Here is a 26,069-nt window from a genome sequence, read left to right as displayed (position 1 = left end):
TTACAACACGCTGGTGCGCAATATTGCAACACATCAGAGAGCCAGCTCTAATCTAAATTAGACCCCTCTGTTTACTGTATTCTGAGAACGTTCTCCAAGATTCGTTAAACCTCCACAATGAGGAAATATCGGAAGATGTTCAGGCAGTGCTTGGATAAGAACCGTGCTTGGGCGTACCAGGAAATTATAGTGGAAGCCCTCGTTATTCTCTGGTTTAGCTGCCACATCTCCGTTAAACTCGGGACGCGAATTTATCCAGAATGGAAAGCAACGCGCCTCGATCCCAGCCGGTTGACTACTTCGGACAATGTCCTTTTAAGCGTTCTGAACGTAAGTGTTGTAACTTCTAACAGCTCTTTGCAGGGGAGGATTACCCAAGTTCGCATTAAATGTTTTATTATAATTATTCTTCCGAAAAATTTTTAGTTTCGTCGAGCTTAATGCTGCTGCATTCACTGATAGTTTAAGCCAAACCTTAAACGGATATTAAAACTATTACAAACAGCAAAATTGGTAGTAGATCGCAAAAGTAAAGAAAATTGCAGTAGATCTGGTGATGTACAACACATATGTAATACTGTATTTTTGATGTAGACACATCTTATAACGTATTTTCGTACCTGGTGATGTACTGTACACACATCGGTGATCTGTCTATTTAATGATTTTTTTGATTACGCATGAGCTGCTACCGAATTAAAAGCATCAGCATCACACTGCACAATTGTATAGATATACATAGTAATGATAGTACATACATTTTATTTACGAGGAAAGCCGCTGGCACGAATTGTAAATATTAATGATTGGTTAGGGACAAAACGGCTGCTTCTGGGACAGCATGGTTGCCAGCTGGAAACCGACTCCTCCAGTAATCGCAACGGGTAACGAAAACGTGGCCGTAACAAACAATACAGGGCGTGCCGTTGTCGGCTACGTGGCCACCTTCGCTGCAGTCTGCACAACGGCCATCGTGAGCGTATCCGTCGGTTTGTCTCTTTTCGTTAACCGTCGCTGGAATTTCCCACAATTCAAACAGCATCTCCCCTACTGCCAACGCATCACGGCGTTCTTCCGCTACGATAAGAACCGGCAGTATTACTGGGCGGATTATAAAGACCCCAACGCTTCACGGATCATTTTCGTGCTGCTGCACTTGGTCTTGGCGGTCGTCAATACGTTATGCTTTGTCTGGGTGTGGTGCATCGTCTGCGCTCTGCCTGTTGTTACGGCGGCGTCGATATTGGTCGCAGTAGTTATCAGATTCGCCGGTGAGGATGCCGTGTTTCCCTGCAGTGTACTGTTTATTTGTCTGCTGGGTGTACACTGCACTGGCCGCATCTGGGGAGTGTGGATGACGGAGTGTTATTCGACGTGGTTACGAAAGAAATTCGGGTACATAGAATTTTAAGTGCGTAATGCGTCAAGTAGATCTGGACCTATGAGCTGTTGCTAAAAACATCGCGCCACCGTCCTTCAACCAGCGACAACGGCATTTAAATTATATCAGCGTAAACAAAATGAAGTGCCGAACACTTGCAACTGCAGCAACTTATAAGTACAAACAGAACAATACAGTACATGTAAAGAGAAAATGCTGAAGTTTTTCTTTTTGTTATGCTTTTAAGTGCTATTGGATGGAGGGACGGAACCAAGCTCGCTGCACACCCGGTAGTTCTAAGCGGATCGCCGCACCCCATGGAGAAGGATATGCCTATAAAAGAACGGCGCGCACGGCGTGGACACTTGCTACAGTACAGTATGTTCGTGTTCCTCTTTGCTTGCGCGATTGTTGATGGGAATGTGCGACGCCCCTTGTTCATGATGTTTCCACAAATTGACTACCTAGTTAGTACAGTGAGCGATGCGCTGACAAGCAGTGGGTCAAGCGGGACAGAAGGCGCACCAACAAACTGGACGTACTGGACCAGGGTCAATCGGACGGTGGAACAGTGCAGACCCAGTCCGCAAACAGTAAGCAATACCGGTGCCAGATTTTAGTGTCTCCCTAATCACAACCGAAGCCAACGTTGATTATACATATACCAATTCGAATTTCTAAATAAGTTTCCCAGTTTAGTTGTACGAGATCATAACCCCGTTAAAATGTCCTTAAAAACGAAGCGTCCAGAAAGACTTCGATCTTGTTCAAGAAACTTCCCTTACAAATTTCGAAGAAACAAAATGGATAAACCAAGAAGTACCGAACTTCTATAGATTTTAATTTAATAACAAAAATCTGGGCTGTTTTATAACACTCTTATGTTTAGCATAAACTGAGGGAACTCAATGCAAATGCAAACTGTTTGCACAAGTAGTCTTACAATTAAGAATTATCATGCGATGTCATTATAGTGGCTGAGGTAACACTTGCAAAGCAAATTCTCAGCAATGGATAATGAGTTTAATAATATTAAAGATAATTGGCAGGAACATTTCTGAGATGAAATTCAGGCGGACCTCTGATTATGACAGGGTTTCGCGCAAAACCTAGCGATGATGTCGTATTGGACGGATCTTGCGTACGATGAACTGCGGGACTCCACTTCTAGCAAATCCATCCTTCTGATGGGGTTCGCCTCATCGTTGTCTCCCCTGGTGCATTGGATATCTATGGTGTGGACCGGAATACTGGTCGTGCTGAGCGATGCACCAGTTACTTTACTGCTGACGATGGAGGCCTTAATCATAGGCGTGGTTATAGCGGTTATTCTGGTACTCGTCGGGGTCATCCTTGTGCTTACCGTCCTGAACTTCCTCTATACTGTCGTGTCTGCCGTTATCAAGTCAATTTTTCACCAAAGAAGAAGTCGGATGGAGAGCGTAACGTAAGTAATAAGGGTAACTGTACTCGTACGCTGTAATAGTATTAATTAAGTAATCATCACGCAGGAACTAAATGACATTTTTGTAATGTCATTGCCTACTGTAAAGTAGCACGCACACCCGCAGTTGTATTATGTTGTATATTCAAAGCCAAAGCTCGGTTTACACTCACTTTACAGAGCCTACAGCCACGTGTGCGATACACGCACAATATAGATACGTACAAATTGTACACAGAATATTATACATGCAGTTGTACTCATACTTGTACTTGAGCTTGCACATACTTGTACTTGCGCTGTGTACAGTAAAAATACCGCTAAAAAACCACTTTTTATGGTGTGCGTCGGGTCACGATTAAAATTTTGTTACCTACGCAACTTTTTAACAAAAAAGTTTTTTGCATGAGACTGAAAACACAAAAATACACGGACATTAACGCTTACCATTAGCCGGTGAGTAGTAGCTGTCCAGTCCAGCAAAGTCCAGGTCACTAAAATTTTAATTAGCTGTAAGCGGATGTTATTTTTCTTAGCCATATCCATTACTATGACGCTGTGGAAAGTGGTGAGATGGGCCCGGAAAATCGAGATGGTTCCATGGACGACGGTGGTGTTGGTACTTGCTACTGCAAACACACTAATCAAGATTTCATCGAAAAGACTCCTTTTAAACCGTCGGAAAATGACAAGTACGTAGGTTGTTCCCTGGGCGAGGTCGACTCTGACGAGTCCCAGGCATGCTGCGCCCAACAACAGGCAGCGCTGCTGGCCTCAGACAAAAAGAGAGACTATGCACAGAAAAGTGCACAAATAATCCGAAAACCCTTCTGCATGTGCTCGTTATGGGCCAACCTACAATGCGCCACTATCATACTCCTGCGTCAGAACATTGCCGGTGTGATTCTGCCCTTTCCCGTTGTTGCGTTTTTCCTACCGGAACGCTTACAACTCCCCGGACTGCTATTGTTCCTGACGGCATATTTACTGTGGAATTATGGTGAAATGATTCGCATTTTGCTACAGCTGCGCAAAGAAAAACGCATCGATGATGCCGCCGAAAAACACGAAGAAGAACAGAAACGGAAGGAAATGGCGAAAGGAGAGAAAATTAAGGAGATAGCCGAAGACTGTGACAACTGCGTGGAAGATGGTGTAGCGAAAATCACTCCGATATCCTGCCTACCATTGTCAACGACATTTTCTGATACAAACATCACCCAACCGGATCCCGTGACTCGCATCATCATCATTAACCCGCTCGAGTAGCCCGGCCGCTTCCGCTGCGAGAATGGGCGCAACGTCGCATCGCATACCCTCGATCACTGACGTATTATATATTTACTACATTTTTAGCTTTTCCGAATAGTTTTTGTTGTGCTGATACAAAATTTATGCATTCTCATTACGAAGAGCTCGTAACGACCCTGCAGATACAACGCTGTGGAAAAATCTGCAACGGGACACCGCATATGTCGTTCCCGGAAGATTCGCATTATGTAAGTAATTTCGCTTGACTAAATTCGTTTCCTTGATGATTGTTTATAGTTTCCCGTTGCTTAAAAAAAGTAGATATTTGCATTATGGTTCGCATTAGCTGTGAACTGCATCTTCAAATACTGGTTGGAATAGATCAACTTTACATGATAAAATCATAATGGTACAATTATATACTCGTATATTCATCCATTTAGAATACGGTGCTACTGGACAATTTGCAGTCCCTAACTGGCCGGTAATCGCATGTCTGATATATTAACAGCAGCAGTACATTTGAGATAGCTTAAAACTCAACAGTATGTTTCTTATATACTACTACTATGAAACAGCATCCCATCATCCCACGTTTGTCTGATTATTTTTAGCAGCATACTGGATCGGGCAGCACCGCTTTAAGGGATTTGGCCCGGTACAAAGCACCAAATACGTGTACATCCACGGGAACTTTCGTTGTCGCGCACTTTCAAACACTTTTTTGCATTGCTTTATGATATTTTGTAGCCAAAACATTTGTATACGTAGGTGTGAAGTCCGTTTTTCCGCGCAACATCCGGTTGCGGAGTTATCTGGGTAACAAAGTTCCAAAAAGTTTAAATGCATTCAGGTGTACCAGCGGTCCAACAGTCTCATTATGGACCGATCTCCTTCAAAAATTGCACGTAAATATACATAACAATGAAGATCGTTTTTACACCGACCAGACTTCCACGATTTTTTTCGAATTTTAAAATGAATTTTAAAATTTAAAAAAACATGCCAGATAAGTGGATCGGTGTAAGAACGATTTTCATGGTTAAGTATGTGCATTTAAGTGCAATATTTGAAGGAGATCGGTCCATAAACGAGACTTTTGGTACACCTGAATGCATTTAAACTTTTTGAAATTCTGGTTTAACCATAACTTTCCAACCGGATGTTGCGCGCGCAAACAGATTTCACGCCTAAGTTAACCAATCGTTTGGCTACAAGTACAGAAGTCAATGTAAAAAAGTGTCTAAGAGTGCGCGACATCGAAAGTTGCCGTGGGCCCGCGCTGAAGCTCGGACTTGGATTCGGAGTTGGATTACTTAAACTTGGACTTGGATTACTCAAACTTGGACTTGGATTCGGAGTTGGATTACTTAAACTTGGAGTCGGATAACTCAAACTTGGACTTGGATTCGCAGTTGGATTAAATCTGGATTACTTAACTTGGATTATTTAATTTAAACAACTTGGTTTCCTAAATTAGACTATTTAACTTGGGGCTTGGATTACGTTTTCCAGTAAATAGCTTATTTCTCAATATGTACAAGCTTGTCCGGTAATTTCTGACGAATCTGTACAGCGAATTACACAAATTTGCGTGTTACGCCAAACTTCACACTACGGCGCGCCCCGCCACAGTGTTTAAACACGTAACATGCATTTGGCTGGCTGCTGGCTTGTTGCACGCCAAATAATTTAGGAGAATAATAGTAACTGCCTCGCGGAAAGTAGCTAGAAAATGGTCGGTGCAGTAAGTGACAATCTGACTGCAGAGCGCATTTAGGCAATTCGATAAACGTAGTGAAGTGGCCATCGTTATAAGCGCAAACTTCGCGCTAGCTGTACCTTTACGAACCTGTAGGAAATTACCGGACAAGCTTGTACAAGGCGAGCTTCGCTCAGCAAATAAGATCAAATGAAGAATTTGCCCCAATTAACATGGGAAGGGACTGTGCACAGTACACTCATAGCATTACCACGCATAATTTTCTTATCTTATACTGTTTTCTCGTGCTTATTCTTCCTTCTATTATTCTCAGGTTATTTTTAAGGTTTCTAAGGTTTCTTAGGTATATTAGTTTTCTGGAGTTGCTTAGGTTTTTTTAGGTTTCTTAGGTTTCTCAAGTAATAGAAAACCGAACAATTTTCGAGCCGACAAATGTGATGAAAACTACAAGCGAATGATAGATCAGGAGAGACCATTGTATGCTATCTCTTCTGGATGAACTTTTCCTCCCTGAAGGTCATCACCCAAAATGCCTCCAATGACGCCATACTGTTTAGCTATTAGTTTTAAAGTGTGATAATTTCTGCGGCTCGAACGTTTTAAGGTTTCTCATAACCTAATAAACCTAAGAAACCTAAGAATAACCTTAGAATAACCTGAGAATAACGGAATAATAATCACGCGAAAACATTATGAGAAATCGTCCTAAATTAAGTAGTCCAATTTAGGAAGTCCAAGTTGTCCAAGTTACTTAAGTAATCCAAGTTAAGTAATCCAAGTTAAGCAATCCAACTTACGTAATCCAACTTATGTATCCAAGTTATGGATCCAAGTCCAAGTTTGAGTAATCCGAATCCAGGTTTGAGTAATCCGAATCCAAGTTTGAGTAATCCAACTCCGAATCCGAATCCAAGGTTCAGCGCGGGCCGTTGCCGTGGGCTTACACGAATTTGATGCTATGTACCGAGCCAAAACCCTTAATGCTGAAATGGCATTTATGGCCTGTTTTATACGTCTAAAAACTAGCGATACATGGGCTTAATCCAGATTTAAGATCTGGCCGGTGGGGCTGTGGCCTAGACAGGTTTAACAATTTTCTATTACGTAAGAAAGCAACATGAACACAGCATTTAGCATTTCAAACCCGCATCTAAAAAACGTCATATTGCTGAAGCACTGCACTGAAAACGATTTGTTCTTTGTCATATGGTCATTTCCGGTTCGAAATTCGAGATAATCAGCAATCTTTTAGTGTTTCTGCACTTTATGTGGGGTTTATACAAAACAGAAACGATCAACGATAGACTTATACTTCTTGCCCTATCCAACAAAACGTTTGTTCGGCTGCTTCGCGAGCGGTCTTAGAAGTCGTTCGTATAAAATTTAGAGTCACACATGGTACCCCGGGCCCCGAGACATGTACGCATTGACCCAAGGTATAAATAATAAAAATTTGTTTATGGCTACGTAAGAAATAAGAGTAACATAAGAAAACTCAAGAATAACACACGATAGCATAAGATATAACATAAGAAAAATATAGAATATAAGAAATAAAATAAGAAAACGTAAGAATAGCATAAAATTAAAATGTAGTCAGACTGACTTTTAGTTGTCAGACTCAGAGTTTTATTGGTCAGACTCAGACCCAGATTCAGTTAAGGCACCAAATCTATTAGTAATAAGGAAGATGTATAGGGAAAAGCATTTAATAACGCGATAACGAAGCAACAGACTGCGATATATAAGCGTTTACGGCAAATTATACGTATCATACGTTACGGGCAGCACTGTATAAGGAACGCAAAAACTGAAAATTTTGCTACGAGTACAGAGTACTTAATTAATTTGCATGCAAGCAAAGGTCACTAACTTCTTGCACTCTACTACGCAAAAAGTAGTACTATGTAGATTTGTTGATCACTTCACAGTAGCCAACAAATCTACATGATGAATTATTTATAACTAGTACAGTACTTAGTACTGAAATTAATTAATTTTCTTAATTAGATTGGTTTCAAACTTTATTATGGTCCTAACAAGAAGTCGCTCCGCTAGTGTTCTAACTTATTAATGACGGTTTGCAATAATGGTAGAAGTTATTTTTAACAAGACCTAGTTTTAGCAAGTCCTAGTTCAGATATTCCAGAGATGAAACTGCGTACGCCATTTAAAACTGCTGCAGGCTGCATGGATGAGTCAACGATGCCGAATCGTAAGTCTAGTCGCGACTAGATTTAAAATTTGCCTTAAAGCGGGCATGTTTTGACTGTATGCCTCACTTTCATACATCCAATCTACAAGCGCAGTCTTACCTCTGAAAACATGAGTCTGAATGACGCACTTACTACAATTAGATAACTCAAACGTGCCGATCCGTCATGCCGGAAGGTTCGGCATGTGTGAGCAATAATATACAAATGTCGGTGGCGCTAGCGCTCTTACCATACGGAATCATGATTAAGAAAACTACAAGATTAGAATGTCTTGTATATTTGAAAACGTATAAATTAAATCAAAAGAGGAGTGATGGAATTGAGTTGCAAGAATTTACTTCGGAACCGTCCGGCTATTTTTGGATACGTTCACATTGGCAGCTGGAGTCTGTGCAAAACTACTATATATAGTAATTTGTACGTGCATTTGGCGGCTGTTTTAAGAAATTTAATTATTGTCTTATGTAAATGCACCAAGCCACAATTTTTAAACACAATTTTTTGTTATGCAAATAAATGTATATACATACAAATCATAGAGATTTTTGGATATAATGTATGGGTACATCATATACAAGCAGTGATAGGCATAGCAACTCTGTAACAGATACCGGTCAGAATACGCGTGAAGTAGCCATTTACCTCACGGACTCATGGGACAATCTCAGGTGATGGTTGTGAACAGACGAATGTCTGTATTTACTGTACTGTGTCATATCATAGTTGTCGGAGCAGTAACGCTCTGTATTACGTGTAAATTATCTATGGTGCACCTCTCTATAAGTGTTTCCAATGAGTCTTATTTGGCGGTATACAGAATTTACACAATTTTTCCTATCATAGTAAAGATGTACTTATTCCACAGCCAAATACATTACTTTATTGACAAATTGTACAAGCTAAAAGCCATTTACACTTGAACTTGGTAAACCAATTTAGAACAAAAAGAACAATTCTTCAAGCTGTTTAGAACACCCAACCGTTCCCAGAACAGAAGCAGCGTTCCCGCGCTGAATTTCCACACTTAGACGTTGCCACAAAAATTCGGTGGCGCGCGCTTCTCCTGTTTGCTCTTTAATGCGTCGGCCAACTTCGCTGATGAAATGACGGGTACTACCGCCGCAACTTCCCATCGTTTCGAGGGCGATTGGTTCGAAAAAGTGTCGATCAGTCAGTTCCGAGTAAAGGTTTCTTTTTCGTGTTTCCGCGTCATCAGCTGCAGATCCCGCGGCTTCTGATGAACTGGCTACATACGACGTAGCGAACGTGTCAACAACCGTCACATCCCAAATCAGAGGAAGGCCATTTTCCAAGGAAAGAGTGATAAGCCATCCGGCCGTTTCCCATCTAATCTGCTCAGTCCGGGCGGTTCCAAGATTGTCGGCACCTTTGCTGAACCCAGACTCCGTTGGATTACACTGTTCAGACTGGCGTGCCGCCTGAACCTTCCTTGACTTCTTATGCACGACAGGCCATGTAAGCCAAACGCGTCAACCATTTCCCCACAACGGCATTTATGCTCCTTGCATACTGGTGCACCCATCCGCAAAGAAACAGCGATCCGCAGACCGGCATCGTCCAGCAATGTGCCAAGGCTAGCAACCGGTAGCGCAAGCAACCAGGCACTGGCATTCTTAGTGGAGACAGCCAACAGACGAGCAGATGCAATAACGTTGGCACTCTCCATTAAGGCGTCCAGTTTCCCGGCAGTCAGCATATCCGACCACAAGCGTTGGTTACTCCGGTCTTCTAACGCAGGTGCACCCTTTCCTGTACGTTCCTGCCAGTATAACTCAACGTCAGACCGATCATCGGGGCAATCTTCAGGCACAATAGTGCGTACTAATTTGTCGGTCGAATATAGCGAGGAGAGATAGGCCGGCGTTGCGATTTCTTCGGCTTTAGGCAGTCCCAAGCCCCCACACTGGACCGGCAGAGTAGCTTGCCCGTATGTGCATTCATCCATATTAACATTCGTAATCTCTTCCGCTTTCGACCTAATCACGTGGTCGAAATCTTTTAGCTTCTCCGGATATTTGTTGCAAGGGGCCGCTCTTAGCGTATACATAAGCCTTGGGAGCGATAGACTGTTTCTAAGGAGGAATAGCGCCTGCTGCGCCGGCAAGACGCTCAGTGAGTCTGTCAGTTTTTTGATTTGGTCAATTTTGCCGTCCAAGCAGCGGCCGATTGACCAGTCCGTAAGAGGAGCACCAAGCAGTTCCAGCGTCTCTGGAGTCATCCTTTGAATTCCAGGTGCGACGACGGTAAATCGGTCATAGATGTCTTGCTGCTCCGCTTCAGTCCCGCCATAAATATACAACTCGCACTTTGCAAAGTTAATCTCTAAACCAATTTTTGGCGCATCATCACAAACTCTAATAAAATCCTCCAGAACCACTTCTGGGTCTCCTCCAGCCGTCCCATCGTCCAGATACCATGCGTTGAGATCGGACTGGAGACTTTTCGACAGCTTGTTGGAGGCGAGGCAAAACAGCAACGGACCAAGAGGATCGCCCTGCTGCACTCCGTGGGCAGACAGCATAGTCGTTTCGTCGCAGAATAATGTGGAGGAATCCCTGTAACACTGAGGAATGAAGTGAAAGTATTTCGGTAATTTATCAGCTGCTTCCTCCAGAACGATATCGCGCCGAATAGTGTTGAAAGCGTTTCGAAAATCAAGCTTCAACAAAACAGTGGGGCTGGCTGGGTGAGCTCGCAGAAACTTCCGGGTTGCGTGTACAGCTGCTTCAGCTCCGCCTTGAGTTCCGTAGCCCAGCTGCACGGGACGAAACAAACTCCCCATTTCTGACTGCACGCGTCTGCTAATCAGCTTGCCACAAAGACGCCTGATGGTGCACCCAATCGCTATGGGCCGAATTCCACCCGTTTTCTTATTCAATGGGATGAACGTGGCTCCAAAGAGTACCGTACGGATGCTGTCGGGAATGGGTTTGAACACGATGTGATTTACTAGCTTGGTAAGGGCTGTCAGGAGCAGTTCACCACATTCTCCAGGGACTTTAATAAGTTCCTTCAAGTGCTGCGCCCGCAGGCCGTCGGGGCCGGCTGAAGAGCCAGCAGGGAACGATTTCAGCGCGGTGTTGATTTCTTCCGATGAGAACTCGGGGGGAGTACCACCAGGAGGCGCCGAGGGGAAATTCATATCAGGAGGGGGATTAGGGTGCTTTTCTTTAAGCGACGCCAGGACTTCATCCGAAACCGTTGCAACAGAATCGTCGGATGTTAAAACTTTTACAGCGCCACTTATATCCCCATCCTGTAACTTTGCGTTTACGGCTTTCCTAAGTGTTTCATCGCCCGATCTTTTCTTCCACAGCCTCTCTATTATTACGCACTGTCCAGTACAATACCGTAATGCTGTAGAAAACATGGCATGAAATACTGAACGATGCTTATGTGACCGTTTTTCGCCGCAAAGCCAAAGTGAAAAGCAGTCAGGCTGAGTCAGCCCTGATTAAATAACGCCGCCACTTAATTAGTTCTAAATTGTACAATCCGCCCTGAAGTATGGCGTACAAAACGCGCAAAATTAAAATTACGTGAAGTGGTGAGTTATGAGTGGTGAGCTATAGGTAGTGAATAATAACTTTTCATTAATAACTGTTGATTTTAATTAATTCGGTGATCTTTAAGTGGTGATTCAAAATGGTGAATCAATAGTGCTGATTAAATAGTGCTGATCAGATAGTGCTGATTAGATACTGCTGATTTAACAATGATGATAAGACTGGGGTGATTAAAAAGTGGTGATGATAGAGTGGTGATTCAGCAACGTGACTGCCGCCTCGTCAACCGGAAGCCTAATTTCCGGACTTAGAATTTTTTCTGAGTTTTTGTAAATTCCCATTCCACCCTACCAGTTCCAATGAGTGAGTGGAATTTAACGTATTTTTTGGAAGTGACAGTTATTTGTACTGGAAATGGAAATGTTATTTGTACTGGAAGGTTCTCCAGAACTTCTCCATCAACTTCCATTTTCCAAATGACAAATCAAATAACTGCCGCAGGAATCAAAAAATTCCTAGGAAACCCAAAAAATGGGAAGAACGGGAAGAATCCAGTTTTAAAAGCTAGACGCATATTCGCAAATCGCAAGTAAGTACTGTAAAGTGTAAAGTGCAAACAGTAAAACTAGCACAGCTGAATGACAGACACAGATGACTCAGCAGAACCACAAACGTCGTAATCGCTTTTCCGGTGCACAACGCGCCAGTTACGTTACTAAGTCACCACATTCAAATCACCACTATTACATCAGTAGTTTAAACTCACCACTTTTGAACTCACCGCTCTTAACTCCCCGCTCTGAACTCACGCATATAAATTACCGATTAACTCAAAATCACCGCTTTCAAACCATCACTTTCACATCACCATTTTCTAATCAACACTAATCTATCAGCAGTTATTATTCACTAATTATAGATCACCATTCATAACTCACCACTTCACATAATTTTAATTTTGCGCGTTTTGTACGCCTTACTGAAGACATAGTACGTACTCATTCGGGTGTTCCGAGTTGATGGTGCGGATCTGTCAAGTCAATATTGAATATAACAGATTTGCGAGAGTAAACCATGGGCTTGCCGCATTACTCATGTTGTCTACATTCTCTGCTGTTTTGCATCGAGCCCACAGGATCAGGCGCATTTCCGGCCAGCATCAGTCACAAATGCTTGTGCGCGGTCTTGCAGCACATAAAAAACCGGCTCTAATCTAAATTTGACACATCGTTTTTACTGTATTCTGAGAAGGATCACCAAGACTGCTAATTTGCAGCAATGGGAAAATATAGGAGGACGTTCAAACAGTGCTTGGATAAGAACCGTGCATGGGTATACCAGGAAATTATATTAGAAGCCCTCGTTGTCTTGTGGTTTGGCTGCCAAATCTCTGTTAAACTCGGAACGCGGATTTATCCGGAATGGAAAACAACGCGCGTCGATCCCAGCCGATTGACTTTGTCAGATGGTATCATTTTGGGCATTTTGAATGTGAGCATTGTAAACTAATGGCAGCTCTTTAAAACCAAAAATTGCTAAATGCTTGATTGCATTGTTCTTCCGAAAAAGCTCTTTAATATCGAAAATTAATAAATGTCTTGTTGAATTGTTTTTCCGAAAAAAATTACTTTCTGTCTCGACGACTTTAACTTTGCTGCAAGTACTGAGCTTGCTACAAAATGAGCAGTATTCCCGTCACAGTCTGTGTTACTATTAGCCGCATCATGCGTACATGATAATAAATGATATACTATATATGTCGAAGTAATCTAAGTTTTATCTTTACGTTTGGTGAAATGCGAAGCCATTACCACAGCAGTACGAGTGCAGAGTTGCATTTTAGTTGTTAGGGAATTAGGCGGTTCTCTTACGACTGCGTGGGGGTAAACTTGGAAACAGCAATCTCCAGCAAATTTACAGAATCATACATGTAATAATAAAAATTAATGGAAGTAAAAAATAAATCAAAAATTGAATTTCGAGAATTTAAAGTTTGCTTGGTGTATTCGAACGCATTTTTTCCTTGAAATATTATTGGTGATTTACGTCATGGGTTGAACTCGAAATATTGCTCTTCTCTGCCATGTTACAAATTTACGAGAATGAGGAAATGTAAAAACTGATATTGTTGTTTGGTTAGGGAGCAAATGGCTGCTTCTGGGACAGCATGGTCGCCAGCTGGAAGCATTTTCCTCTTGTAATCGCCGCGGATGGTGGTAGTATGGCGGTCGAAACTAGCCCAGCCCGTGTCGCTGTTGGCTATGTGGCTACCTTCGCGGCCATCTGCACAACGGCCATCTTGGGTGTGTCCGTCGGCTTATCCCTCTTCGTCAACCGTCGGTGGAGATTCCCGCGATTCACGCAGCATCTGCCGTATTGCCACCACGTCACAACGTTTTTCGGCTACGACAAGACCCGACGGGATTACTGGGCGGATTATAAAGACCCCAACGCTTCATGGATTATCTTCCTGCTGTTGCACTTCGTCCTGGCGGCAGTCAATATATTATGCTTAGTCTGGGTGTGGTGTTTCGTCTGCGCTCTGCCGGTTGTCACAGTGGCGGGAGTAATGGTCTCAGTAATTATTCGATTCGCCGGTGAGGAAGCCGCGTTTCCTTGCAGTGTGCTGTTTGTTTCTCTGCTGGGTGTACACTGTACTGGCCGCGTTTGGGGAGTGTGGATGACGGAATGTTATTCGACGAAGTTGCGAAAGAAATTCTGGTACAACATGTCTAGATCTCGAAGATTTTATGTACATATTTGAACATATTACGTAAAACAAATTTGGCGCTATTGTTTCTTAAAAATCGCAGCACGGCTCTTCAACAAGCGATAATGGCACCTGTGATGTGAATAACATCCCATTATATCAGTGAATGAAGTCAATTGCAGAATAGTTAACGACTGTTACTTTCGCGCACTTCCAAGCACCTTCTCGCATTGTTTTGTTGCAATCTATAGCCAAATGATCATTTGGCTATAGACTGCAAATCATGATGTACAAATCATGATTTGTATGCACTGTTGTAAAAGCCGTTTGTGCGCGCAATATCTGTTTGGGAAATTATGGGCGAAATAAGGTTTTGAAAAGTTTAAGCCTGCAAAAAGGTGTTTGGGAGTGTGCGAAAGTGAAAGTTTTCGTTATTGTACCCAAATTGGGCACCATGCATCGGGTCACTTCCGCTAATTGCAGCAACTCGCTGCGCTCGATGCAAAATACAGATATATTATACCTAAAACCTATAATATTGTATACTTGGCAGAATTTTGTACCTTTTGATTTATATGGCAGGGTTTTGCCCAGAACCTGGCGATGATGTCTTACTGGACCGATCTTGCATACGACGAACTGCGTGCCTCCACGACTAGCACGTCTGCTCTTTTGATGGGATTTGCCCCATCGTTATCGCCCGTGGTGGACTGGATATTCATGGTGTGGACCGGCATCCTTGTCGTACTAAGTGATGCGCCATTAGCTTTATTAGTAACATTGGAGGTGCTGGTCGTGGTCGTAATTCTAGCGGCTGGTCTGATATTCTCCGCAGTTACCATTGTATATGCTATCTTGCATATTCTCTATAAAGCCCTGGCAGCCGCTGTCAACTCACTTTTTCCCCAAATGAGAAGCCGGATGGAGCGTGCTACGTAAGTATAGTACGCAGTATTAACTATCGCGCAAATGTCCAAATGGGTCTGCTTACAATTGAAAATCTGATCGGCTGCTAGGGCCTGTCGACGGAAACCGGTTATTGTCTGAAACTAAAAACACGTCCACATGCTAATTTTGATCCTGATTCGATGAGCAACATCTGTCGAAGGCATTGAACTTCGCTAATCGGATGTAACCCGCTATAGAAATAATTTTTGAATTTTTTTTAGCCATTTCCGCGACTATGATACCATGGAAAACGGTCAGTTAAACCCAGACGGTCGAAACGGTTCCGTGGACGACATAGGCCCTAATATTCGTCACTGTGCAGATTGCAATAAGGATGGCATCGAAGCGAGTATTCGAGATTGTCTTGACCATTCGGAGAAGCAGAAGGCAGAGGGTTCCTTGGACGAGAACACTTCGGAAAACCTCCAGGCAAGCAGCGCAAAACAGCAGGCGGTCATGCCAGAACCAGCCACAAAAATGTGCTCACAGAAGAACTCAGAAATAACCGACAAACCCTTCTGTGTTTGCTCGTTATGGGCTAATGTGCAGTGTGCCACTATCGTAGTGCTGCGAAATAACATTGCCGGAGTAAGCTTGCCGTTTCCCGTTGTTGCGTTCTTCCTGCCAGAACGCTTACAACTGCCCGGACTGTTGTGGCTGCTGACGGCATATTTGCTGTGGCACTATGGCGAAATGATTCGCACTGCGTGGCAGCTGCGCAAAGAAAAACGCGCTGATGATGCCGCCGAAAAGCAACAGGAAGAACAGAAACGGGAGAAAACGGCGCAATCGGGAAAAATAAAGGTGAAAAATGAAGTCGTTACACGTTCGTGTGGATGATGCTCCAACAGCAAGCATGCCAAGATGGAAAGTACCTGCGGCGACAACATGCACGGGTACCCATACCACCTAGCCAACAACTGGCATGAATGGCATCATCGCTAATCCGGCGACCCTATCACTGCGAGACTGCGCGTAACTTTGCATCGCACTGCAGACTGTACATCGCTGAAGTATTACTTAGTGGTGACTCACCATTTCGTCAACCGTCACGTCGTCGAACAGACATGATATCGAACCGTCACGACATTGAGCTAGTGTGTAGCTAAATGAGCCTAAATCCTCTTGATTTTCTTTTCTTAGTTTTCTTAGGTTTTCTTACGTTTCCTTATGCTTCTTATGTTCTCCTATATTTTCTTATGCTTTATTATGTTTTCTTACGTTTTTTTTTGTTTTCTTATGTTTATCTTAGTCGTCACCCTTGTAACGATCGATGTAGTGTGGCCGACATTGTGTCGGTCGCCGGAGTGTTGGTCGACGAAATATCGTTGAGCCTTACGCAGTAATTTACATTTTCTGCTTTTGTGGTTGTGCCAATAGCAGATTTATGCATTTTCGGAACGACACCGCAGCTGCAACTGAAAAAACCTATAGCGGGCCTGTGGTTTGCAGAGGCTTCGCATAATATACTTCAGTAATTTTTCTTAAATAAATTCTTTCCTTTGGTAATTGCTTATACTGTAGTTTTCCGTTTGCTAAAATAGAAAAGCATTTGCATAATTGTTCGCATGATCGCATTAGCTGTATACCATATCTGCCTCTTCAGCCATTGTTTAAAATGGATTACAGCAACTTTACGTCATAAAATGGTGCAAATAAATATTTATCCTTGTAGAATTTCATGCATTACTGGACCGTGGACACTATACACACTGCAATTCCCCATCGGTTGGCAATCACATGCTTATCGATTGTACTGTTAGATGGTCAGTCAAGTCACAAGTGCAGTATTATTCTAGTTTATACCGAAAACGGCAAAGTAACACTTTTCAAATCCACGAAGCCCTGAAAGTTACAGAGCACACAAACAGCAGCGCATCTCACTGTCGACGGATTTTCTGCAAAAAGACATGCAGAGGGCAGTTTGGGGCAGTGATCCGCTTAATAGCATTAAGCGGTCATCGCCCCAGATTGTACTCTGCATTAAGGACATCTCTGCATTAAGTTACGTAATACTGACTTACTGAGCATTGGTTTAAACTCGTGCGGCTGCGGTTACGGTATCTACGCAAGCACGACATATTGGCTGTGACTGAAATAAAAATAGTATCCCACATCCAGGATAGATGAAAACCTTGCGTGTGGGAGTATGAAAGGGAAGTATGAATCTACCTGATTTTACCTAGCAGCGGCACACGGTATCCGCTGGATCAGCTTATAACAACGACGCATTGCAATTTAACATTTTTACATCGCGGACGTACGAATCGAACGGTTACGAGGAGTCGATATTGATCTCACCAGATTGCTTTAAATCTCATGCCCAGCCAAACTCGTACACAATTACCTCGATGCGTTTCCAGTATGAGGCAAACAAACAGGACCACATGCAACGGTTAACGCTACGGAGGCGCTTATTATAAGTTGCCGTAGTCTGCTAGAGCGTCGACACTTCCGAGATGTGGGTTTAATCTAGATTAAATCCTCTGTTTAACTGTGTTCCTTTTAGGTTCTTTCATTACTCTGTAACTGGTCGTAATGGAGAAGCACCGAAGAACGTTAAGAAAGCGCCTTGATAAGGACCATGCGTGGGTTTATCAAGAAATTATGGTGGAAGCCCTTGTCGTTCTCTGGATTAGCTGTCAAATCTCTGCTAAACTGGGAACACGTATTTTTCCTGAATGGCAAACAACCCGCGTCGATCCCAACATACTGACTGGTTTTGTTCATGGCGTTTCGTATGCCATAATCGTAAGAATTAGATTGTTGAATAACGTATGTGTTTTTATAAATTCAAATTTGGGTGCTTTTGAACACGCGTTTCTTTGAAATACTAATCGTCGTTGAGATATTATCGATTTATTTAAAAAGACGTAGAAGTATCACCTTCTGATACCATTTGCGGTATTGATTGTTCGAATAAAGCCACAACTAGAAACCATAACGTATTGCAACTGCTTAGGGCAAAAGTGGATGTTTCTGGGATAGAATGGTGGCTAGTTGGAAACAGTCAACTCCCGTTATCGCCTCCCATGGCGCAGCCGTGACCAGCGTCAGCGCACCACGTGCCATCGTCGGCTACGTGGCCACCTTCGCTGCCATCTGCACAACGGCCATCTTGGGGGTGTCTGTCGGTTTGTCCCTCTACGCCAATCGTCACTGGAAATTCTCGAGGTTCACGAAGCATCTCCCGTGCTGCCAACGCATTACGGCGTTTTTGCGCTATGATACAAACCACCACCATACCTCCTGGATTCCGTTTTTGTTTCTCCATCTGCTCCTGGGAGTCGTGTGTTTGTTGGGCTTTCTTGTGTTCTGGCTAATCTTATGCGCTCTGCCGGTTGTCACAGTAGCGGGATTTCTTGTCGCGGTCATCGTGCGCACTGCGGGTGAGGGAGCCGCTTTCCCGAGCTGTGTACTGCTGGTGGTTCTTCTGGGAGTGCATTGCATCGGTCGCATATGGGGAGTGTGGATGACGGAATGCTATTCGGTGTGGATCATAAACAAATGCAGGTAACGACTCACAGTAATTCAGGACTTCATTCCTTTCTCACCACATATCCCATTTTGTTTGCTCAGTAACAATGGCCAAGTGATTCGACGTTTATGTGAAGTATACGCATATGACGCGCAGAAATTATTTTCGGAGTACAGATAAAAAAACCAAATCTGTTATGTAACCGAAATTAACGGCGGCTTCAACATAATATTTTGGTCAGATGGCCTTTTGATTGGGCGGTCCAACAGAAATGGAATAATATTTTAAATTATACTGTTTTTCTACGCATTACAAGCAGTTATTACAATGCTGACTGCGATACTGCAACTACTGGATTATGCCCTGTATTTCTAACGTGTGACCTTATTTGTTGGTAGATCACTGTACAGGCGATTATTTGGAGTCGGGCAGCAGCCTAAGCCATTAATACAAGATGATCAGCCGAATGCCGGACAAATAAAGGATGACGCAGCAAGAAATGGTAGAAAAGGGCGAAACGGTCGTTCGTTCCTGTATAGCACGATAACATTCTTTGTGGCCTGCTTCGTCGTCTCCGCTAATATCGGGGAACCGCTGTTAATGCGTTTTCCCCAGGTGAACCACCTACTCAGCACTCCGATGCGTGCCGATGCTCCCTGGGCCTGGGATTACTGGGTTCGGGTCATGAGCCATGAGTCCTGTGTGCCCACTCCGACAACGGTAAGCAACGATCGACAGATGCTGTATGTCTCTTGTCATGCTTCATGCAAATTCGTTTTGCATGCTTTTGATAGCTGTAAAATAAAATTCGGAATATGCTAAACGTGATATTCTGTTTTGGAAGAAATTCACTACAAATTTACAAAACCATATAAAAAAAACCGAACGCAGAGCACCCAACAAGAGCCTCCGAAGTGCTGTTATTTCAGGGATTTTCCCAAAGCACGGCCATGTTATCGTACTGGGCGGATCTGGTTTACGATCAACTGTCGATCTCCAATGCAAGTACCGCGGCACCTCTCACCAGCTCTGCCCCTTTATTGCCGTCAGCGGTGGAATGGTTTTTTCTGGTGTGGTGCAGCTTTCTGCTTCTGATCAGTGGCGCACCGCTTCTTTTAGCGGGAGCGCTGACGGTTACCGGCATTGGTGGAGCCGTGGTGGTTTGTGTTGTCCTCATCATCGTAGCGCTGCTTATGCTACTTGTGATTTTCATCGTGGATTGTGTAGCGGAGATGCTTACAGACTGTACTTCATGGAGCGAAGGAAAACAGTGGGAGCGGTTAGTAAACAGAAAATACAATACATGGTTTAGGTTAAGGCATGATGAAATGTTGCTTCATCGGGAATAATTACAGTCTCCCCTACGCCATCGTCTTCATTGCGCAGTGCAGCAAATGCCATCCGTCCGATTCGAAGAGTTTCCGCGATATTTGTAATGAATCCGGTGCTGGCGCTGATTGCGTTTGCCTGGGTTGTGGAGCAGATTTTATCTGGGAAACGCATGGGTACGGCATGGATAGGCTCGTCCTTATGATCGCACTCTATCGTACTGTAAGTAATCTTTATTAAATCTAACATTTACATGTGTAATAATTTATTAACCAACTGAGTAAAGTATCGCAGTGTAGGTAAAATGCCGTATAAAAAAAATGGAGATGCTTCGTTTTCTGGCATATTGCGCAGACAAGCGTTGGTCTGTTTGATCAAATCAAGTGCTGCCGGTTTCTGCGTCTTGCGTGTATTCCTTTTGCATATTTCTACTGTTCAAAACTTTTTTAAATGATTATTTGACTGCAAACTGAACTATCCGGCTTCAATTTGTTTAGTCATTTATTTTACAAAACAACAGGTGCATATCTTTATTGTTAGGCAAACAGTACAGGGACGCGTACAAACGTCGCATGAAGAGCAACTCCGGTCCCCAACAGTCCTTGCCGCCGCCAACCGAAGCTACGAATGCAATGCTGACCATGAGCAAGACAGATAAACATCAGACTACGCTGACCATGAATAGCGGTATACAGGATTTTCAGCCGCCATTTTGCGTGTGTTCGCTGTGGGCCACCGTACACTACACCATCGTCACGCTGCTGCGTCAGATGATCAGCTGGTTGATCATGCCCTACTCGGTGGTAGGGTTCTTTCTACCGGAACGTGTACAGCTGCCCGGTCTGCTGCTGCTGCTGACGGTTTACATCCTGTGGAACTACCGGTACTTCATCTGTGTGTTACGTGTAATGCTTAAAGAAAGGCGGGCTAGTAAAGCCGCTGAAAAACAAGACGAAGAGAAGGAGCTGGTAGCGGACAAAAAGAAGAAAAATGGAAAAATGCCGGGTGCACTAATAATGTTGTGAAACAGATGGACTAACACCGCGCGCCGGCTTTACCGGTGGGATTCCGGCTGGTTGTTAGCGGCGTAACCCGGGAACACGTTAATTTCCATATGCGCCCTGTGCTGCCGTCCAAAACTCCGCAGCCGGTTTTGGGTGAACCTAGAACATGCGCTGCTGTCGCAAAATAATGGATTTCAGCTAACTATTTCGCTGCAAGCTTTCGCATCCTTAAAATCTCAGCGAAGCAGCTGGATTTTCTCTTCATTCTTTAAAATAGCATTCATAGCTTTCTGAAAGTTTACGGTTAGTGTATGGTAAAATTTGAAGTTGCCCAGCTGGTGTACATATGTATGTGTTGCGTGACTCTTAAGTAATTATGAATTATTATTATAATCATTTGTGTACTTTGCCCTCTGTGCTTGCATAAACGTTTTCTGTCCCAAAAAACTTCAACCGTTCCTATAATCCATTATTCCTAGAGCATCGCCTAAAACAAGAAGAGCCGTTTTATAGCGAAAACACATTTTAAAAGCACCGAAAACATAGGCAGTTTAATTAGGTTTTTTATGAGGATTCTCTTCCCCTTTAAACATGGGTGAGCGCTGTTTCATATTCTTCTGTGTGCATGGAAATGCTTCCGTAGCTAAAACTGAACGGGAACCCAGAAAATAAGAAGAAAAAAACCGGCTCAAATTGTGTAAAAACTCAACATGATCACAGAAGAAGCCCGACGGCCGTTTTCTGCTACATGAGAACAGGATGCAGGTGATGCGGAACAAGCGCTTCCCCATCCTCGCCAATGACGCACTTCGATGTGTGCAAATGAAGTACGGATTGCATACTCGTATTAGTCGTATAGTGTCTGTACGAATCGGCTTTGTCAATACAGTTTCAGTATTGATCTGGCCCGACAGCTGCTGTAGCCGCATTTGTCTTTCCGAGAGAGCATTAATTTTCTTGCCTGGGTATCCCGTTACTGTATTACAAGCAAGCTGCAAACAGGATGCAGTGTAACCGGCAGGCGTCAGTCACAAGCCGCATTCAAACACTACGCATGCCCAGCAAATCGCGAACCAAGCTTTAATCTAGAATAGACCCATGTGCTAACGGTAATTTTGGGAAGTTTCTTCGCGCTATAACTGCTTTGGCCAACATGGCAAAATATCGGAAAACATTAAGACAACGCCTCGATAAGAATCGCTCGTGGGCTTATCAAGAAATTGTGATAGAAGCTCTGGTTGTCCTGTGGATTGCCTGTGAAATTTCAGTTAAACTGGGGACGTGCATTTACACGGAGTGGCAAGCAACCCGTGTCGATCCCAGCAAGTTCTCGTTATCGGGCTTGAGTTTGCTGTACTTCGTACATGTGAGTATGATTATCATATTGATAATTCTCATTCATATAGCTTAGTGTTGGGTTTTGCTGTGATAATTCATATAGCTTAGCTTAGTGTCGGGTTTTGCTGTGATAATTTGCTGATGTTACTGCTCATCTGACGCGGATGCTGATTCGAAAAAATCTCCGAAGTGCGAATCTATAAATACAGAATCTGTACCTAGCGCTTGTAATATAGCGCTTAAGTAATCAAGTATGGCAATAAATGCTATCGTTTAGGGAGAAAATGGATGCTTCTGGGACAGAATGGTGTCTGCGTGGAAGCAGTCCGCTCCCATAACCACTTCGCCTGCTGAGACTGCAGGCGTACGCCACCAGCACAACACGTGCCGCTGTTGCCTACGTGGCAACCTTCGCTACTATCTGCACAACGGCCACCTTAGGTGTGTCCGTCGGCTTGTATCTCTTCGTCAACCGTCACTGGCAATTCCCGCGATTCACCCAGCATCTGCCGTACTGCCACCGCATCACAGCGTTATTCCGTTACGACCGGAACCGGCAAGATTACGGGGCACCTTATAAAGACCCTAACGCTTCACGAATCGTCTTTTTGCTGCTCCATTCAATCTTGTTCGGTGCCAATTATTCCTGCTTTGTCTGGGTGTGGCTGATCGTCTGCGCTCTGCCGGTGGTTTTAGTATCGCGCGTGTTGGTGCTGGTCCTCGTTAACAAATTGGGTGAAGAAGCAACGTTCCCATTCTGGGCACTGTTCGTTTGTCTGCTGAGTGTTCACTGTATCGGCCGCATCTGGGGCGTCTGGATGACGGAATGCTACTCGACATGGATAAAAAATAAGATTCGGTACGTATTAGAAGAAATTTTTCAAGATTTTTTCTGGAGAATGTTTTTCAGAAAAATTTCTTTATAAAAACTATCTTGAAGCTGTTGTTAAACTTAAGATAGCCGTAACCAGATAGCTGCCGGTGAGCGTGTGTGTAGGATTTTGAGCGTTTTATTTGATAACTGTCTCTGCCGGCTGTTCTTTTCGTAGAACTTTGCGCAAAAAGAAACTGAGGGTATCCAGCTCTAGTAACGCTCCGCTGCTGGTCAGTTTTGCAGCGTCGTATTCGCCGGCGGTGGATTGGTTCTTTCTGGTGTGGAGCGGAATGCTGGTGCTACTCAGCGGCGCACCACCTTTGCTGACGGTTACTGTGGAAGCCGTCATCATCGGCGGACTGATAGCCATTGATCTGCTCGGTATCGCTGCAGGCCTGGTATTCGGCATTCTGCTAATCATCTACCGGGCTGGGATGGCCGCTGTCGACCGTGTCCGGTATGGGAGAAGAAGCAAATGCCGATGGTATGCAAACAGGGCAATAATGTCGTAGGTACCGAGAACAAAAATGTACAAGCCGAATTTGAAATGGGTTGCCTCAAGGAACGGGTACAGTCTGTACTGCGCAATAAGCGCGGCGTTGCCGCTTAAAGTGAAAGCCTCTACGCTACAATTGTTGTCAAAATGGCAAAATTAAGAACAATTTCAGCATCACAAAAGAATTAAATATTGTAATTTGGTACAAAAGAATAATCACATGAATATGACTAAATTAGTATTTGCCGTGTTCAAAGTACACAGATTTTACTGTATTAACTTTTCCAAATACCTGAATCGTCAAGAACGCGTGGCGAGGCGCTCCATGGTATTGCATTTAGGGTATCTCGTAAATTTGTACTCTTTGCTGCTTCTTTACGCAGCCATTTGTAAATCCGGCTTGTACCATGCATCGGCAGTTAAAATATAACGCGCAGAGTTGACAGACATCTTTGAAATACGGCATGCTATTAGCATCAGTTGTGCCCTAACGATGAAATCATTCGCTTTTTGCCGAAAACGGCAACCTTAAGTAAACATTACGTCATTCCAATAGTCTGGAAATACTTTTAAAGGCCAATTGTTTTGAAGCAACAGCAAAATTTAAAACCTATGAGATTGTTAAAGGCTTTCGAGCACAAATGTCTACGGAAACGAATCTCTGAAACGTATCTAGCAAACATTTTTACGGTTGCTGCCACCTTGCGCATTTCAAAACAGTTTCCGTTTTCCAGCGTAGTACATCTATACTCGTAATGCAATATTGTTCCAGTACTAATACTGCTGCAATATTGTTCCAACATTGTTGCTGCAATGTTGTTGTTGTTCCAATACTGTTGCTGCAGTGTTGTTCCAATATTGTTGCAATATTCGTACTGCAAATGTTGTTCGTATGCGTTTGGATTTTGTGGCAATGATTTCACGGCAGATCCAAACAGAACAGATGCAAACAGATCCTCGCACCAGTTGTTGAAGATTTCTTCGAGTGTGGCAGTTCAAGACAAAGTTGAAGATAGTAACGAAAAGCAGCTGGGCAGCACCAATCATGTTTGAAAAGCGGGTTTTAAAATGTGTGATGGTATTGCAATGTATTGACGTTTTACAGTAACGGCCACTGGTTTGATCCTGAAGCGGACGATCTGAGACGGGCCATAGGTGATCCCGGTCAGCTTGATCATATTTGCTTCGAATGCGGGGAAGAATACTATTACGGTGCAACCGTAGATGACATTGAAGTAGCGGAGGCAGACGGCAGCAATCCCACTGACAGCGTTGAGGGCTCACAGTTATCCATCACAGATAATACGCTAGCGAATCTTCCCGCGTCAGAGGAAAAAACTGATGAACAGCAAATTAGCCGCACTGGTCAGCAGGCGGCGCTGATGGAATTTGTATTGGTAGATATGAAAGCTGCACGTACAGCGATTGATTGTGCCAGGAAAAGCGCCTGCCGGCCGTTCTGCGTGTGCTCATTGTGGGCGTCTCTCCAGTGCGCCGGCATTATCATTTTACGACAGTTTCTATGCTGGCAGAGTATGCCCTTCACCGTGGTGGCATTCTTTCTGCCGGAACGCGTTCAGCTACCTGGTGTGCTGCTACTGCTAACGGTGTACATGCTGTGGAGGTACTGGGAGTTCATCAGCTTAGTACGGCGGAATTTGAAAGAGGAGAAAGCTGACGAAGCCGCGGAAAAACGTGCAAGCAATGAGAAGAGCGAATACAAAACGAAAAGCGAAAACGAGAATCTGACGCTGAACTCGCGGGATTCCGCATCATTTTGAAGCTCGCTTGCCCCGTTGGCCCACAGGTCCCGGCGTAAAGAGCGATTTCAGCGGAATATAGTCTCATTTTCTCATTACGATGTATTTCCGCCTCTGTCCTGAAACCTGTTTGCTTTCGCTTGTACGCTCACTGATACTACGCCGCGCTAATGCCTGCGTACCTTGTATTAGATAGCTTCAGATACGTATTTTCTCTTAATGCCGGACAAACACCCCCATATTACAAAATCGCAATATTTGGTATTAACCATTACGTTATATTAAAAAATACAATGGTATTGTTGTAAAGTTTTCACTTGGCCCATTAATCGAATTCAAAATAATATCCATTTCATATTATGTGTTCGCGTAAAGAAATTTGAATTTTCAGTGCTTACCTAACTGCAAGCGCGGGAAATTCGTGTTCCAGACTTCCAGTAGACGTCGTATGGAACACGAGTAATAAGAACATTTTAGCTGGTTTCTTTTGTGAGCTAGATTAAAGCGGCGGCTTGAATTAGGGATTGCTAGACGACACTTTATCAAGCAAAACAGTCTGCTAGGAAAAGATTTGTACAGCGAGTGCACTT

At 43.6% G+C, this 26,069-nt stretch overlaps 2 protein-coding genes and 2 long non-coding RNA genes across 5 annotated transcripts; all 4 read left to right on the top strand.

Annotated features, from left to right (window-relative positions):
• On the top strand, positions 1-5,535 carry LOC129596309 (uncharacterized). 2 transcript variants are annotated; one of them, XM_055493548.1, is made up of 7 exons: positions 1-330; positions 815-1,395; positions 1,629-1,974; positions 2,476-2,828; positions 3,362-4,324; positions 4,691-4,734; positions 5,365-5,535. In XM_055493548.1, exons 1-5 carry the CDS (start codon positions 118-120, stop codon positions 4,092-4,094), a joined length of 2,226 nt encoding a protein of 741 aa, XP_055349523.1. In that variant the 5' UTR covers positions 1-117; the 3' UTR covers positions 4,095-4,324; positions 4,691-4,734; positions 5,365-5,535. The 2 variants fall into 2 exon arrangements, with proteins under 2 accessions (XP_055349523.1, XP_055349522.1); XM_055493547.1 differs by lacking the exon at positions 5,365-5,535 and having other exon boundaries at positions 4,691-4,886.
• A 14,176-nt stretch (positions 5,536-19,711) lies between these two features.
• LOC129596335 (uncharacterized) lies at positions 19,712-20,648 on the top strand. The gene is made up of 3 exons (XR_008691413.1): positions 19,712-19,957; positions 20,034-20,229; positions 20,548-20,648. It is a non-coding gene; the product is annotated as an uncharacterized LOC129596335 (long non-coding RNA).
• Positions 20,649-22,131: 1,483 nt separating this feature from the next.
• Positions 22,132-23,408, top strand: LOC129596336 (uncharacterized). Its single transcript, XR_008691414.1, has 3 exons — positions 22,132-22,377; positions 22,627-23,208; positions 23,399-23,408. It is a non-coding gene; the product is annotated as an uncharacterized LOC129596336 (long non-coding RNA).
• Positions 23,409-23,513: 105 nt separating this feature from the next.
• On the top strand, positions 23,514-25,613 carry LOC129596334 (uncharacterized). The gene is made up of 2 exons (XM_055493575.1): positions 23,514-23,707; positions 24,825-25,613. Exons 1-2 carry the CDS (start codon positions 23,514-23,516, stop codon positions 25,498-25,500), a joined length of 870 nt encoding a protein of 289 aa, XP_055349550.1. The 3' UTR covers positions 25,501-25,613.
• The last annotated feature ends 456 nt before the right edge of the window (positions 25,614-26,069 follow it).

This window comes from Paramacrobiotus metropolitanus, unplaced genomic scaffold (assembly GCF_019649055.1).
Source record: "Paramacrobiotus metropolitanus isolate TYO unplaced genomic scaffold, Prichtersi_v1.0 Parri_scaffold0000088, whole genome shotgun sequence".
In the NCBI taxonomy this organism is placed as follows: Eukaryota; Metazoa; Tardigrada; class Eutardigrada; order Parachela; family Macrobiotidae; genus Paramacrobiotus; species Paramacrobiotus metropolitanus.
Note: the sequence above shows the minus strand (reverse complement) of the source record. Positions and strands in the feature narration are given on the sequence as shown.

Bases quoted from the DNA above. Each gene is read 5' to 3' on its own strand.
- LOC129596334 (XM_055493575.1), top strand. From the start codon at position 23,514: ATGCTGGTGCTACTCAGCGGCGCACCACCTTTGCTGACGGTTACTGTG. The intron at 23,708-24,824 runs GTATGCAAACAG...GACGTTTTACAG, and splicing joins AGAAGAAGCAAATGCCGATG to TAACGGCCACTGGTTTGATC.
- LOC129596309 (XM_055493548.1), top strand. From the start codon at position 118: ATGAGGAAATATCGGAAGATGTTCAGGCAGTGCTTGGATAAGAACCGT. The intron at 1,396-1,628 runs GTACATAGAATT...TATGCTTTTAAG, and splicing joins TGGTTACGAAAGAAATTCGG to TGCTATTGGATGGAGGGACG. The intron at 1,975-2,475 runs GTAAGCAATACC...TGATTATGACAG, and splicing joins GCAGACCCAGTCCGCAAACA to GGTTTCGCGCAAAACCTAGC.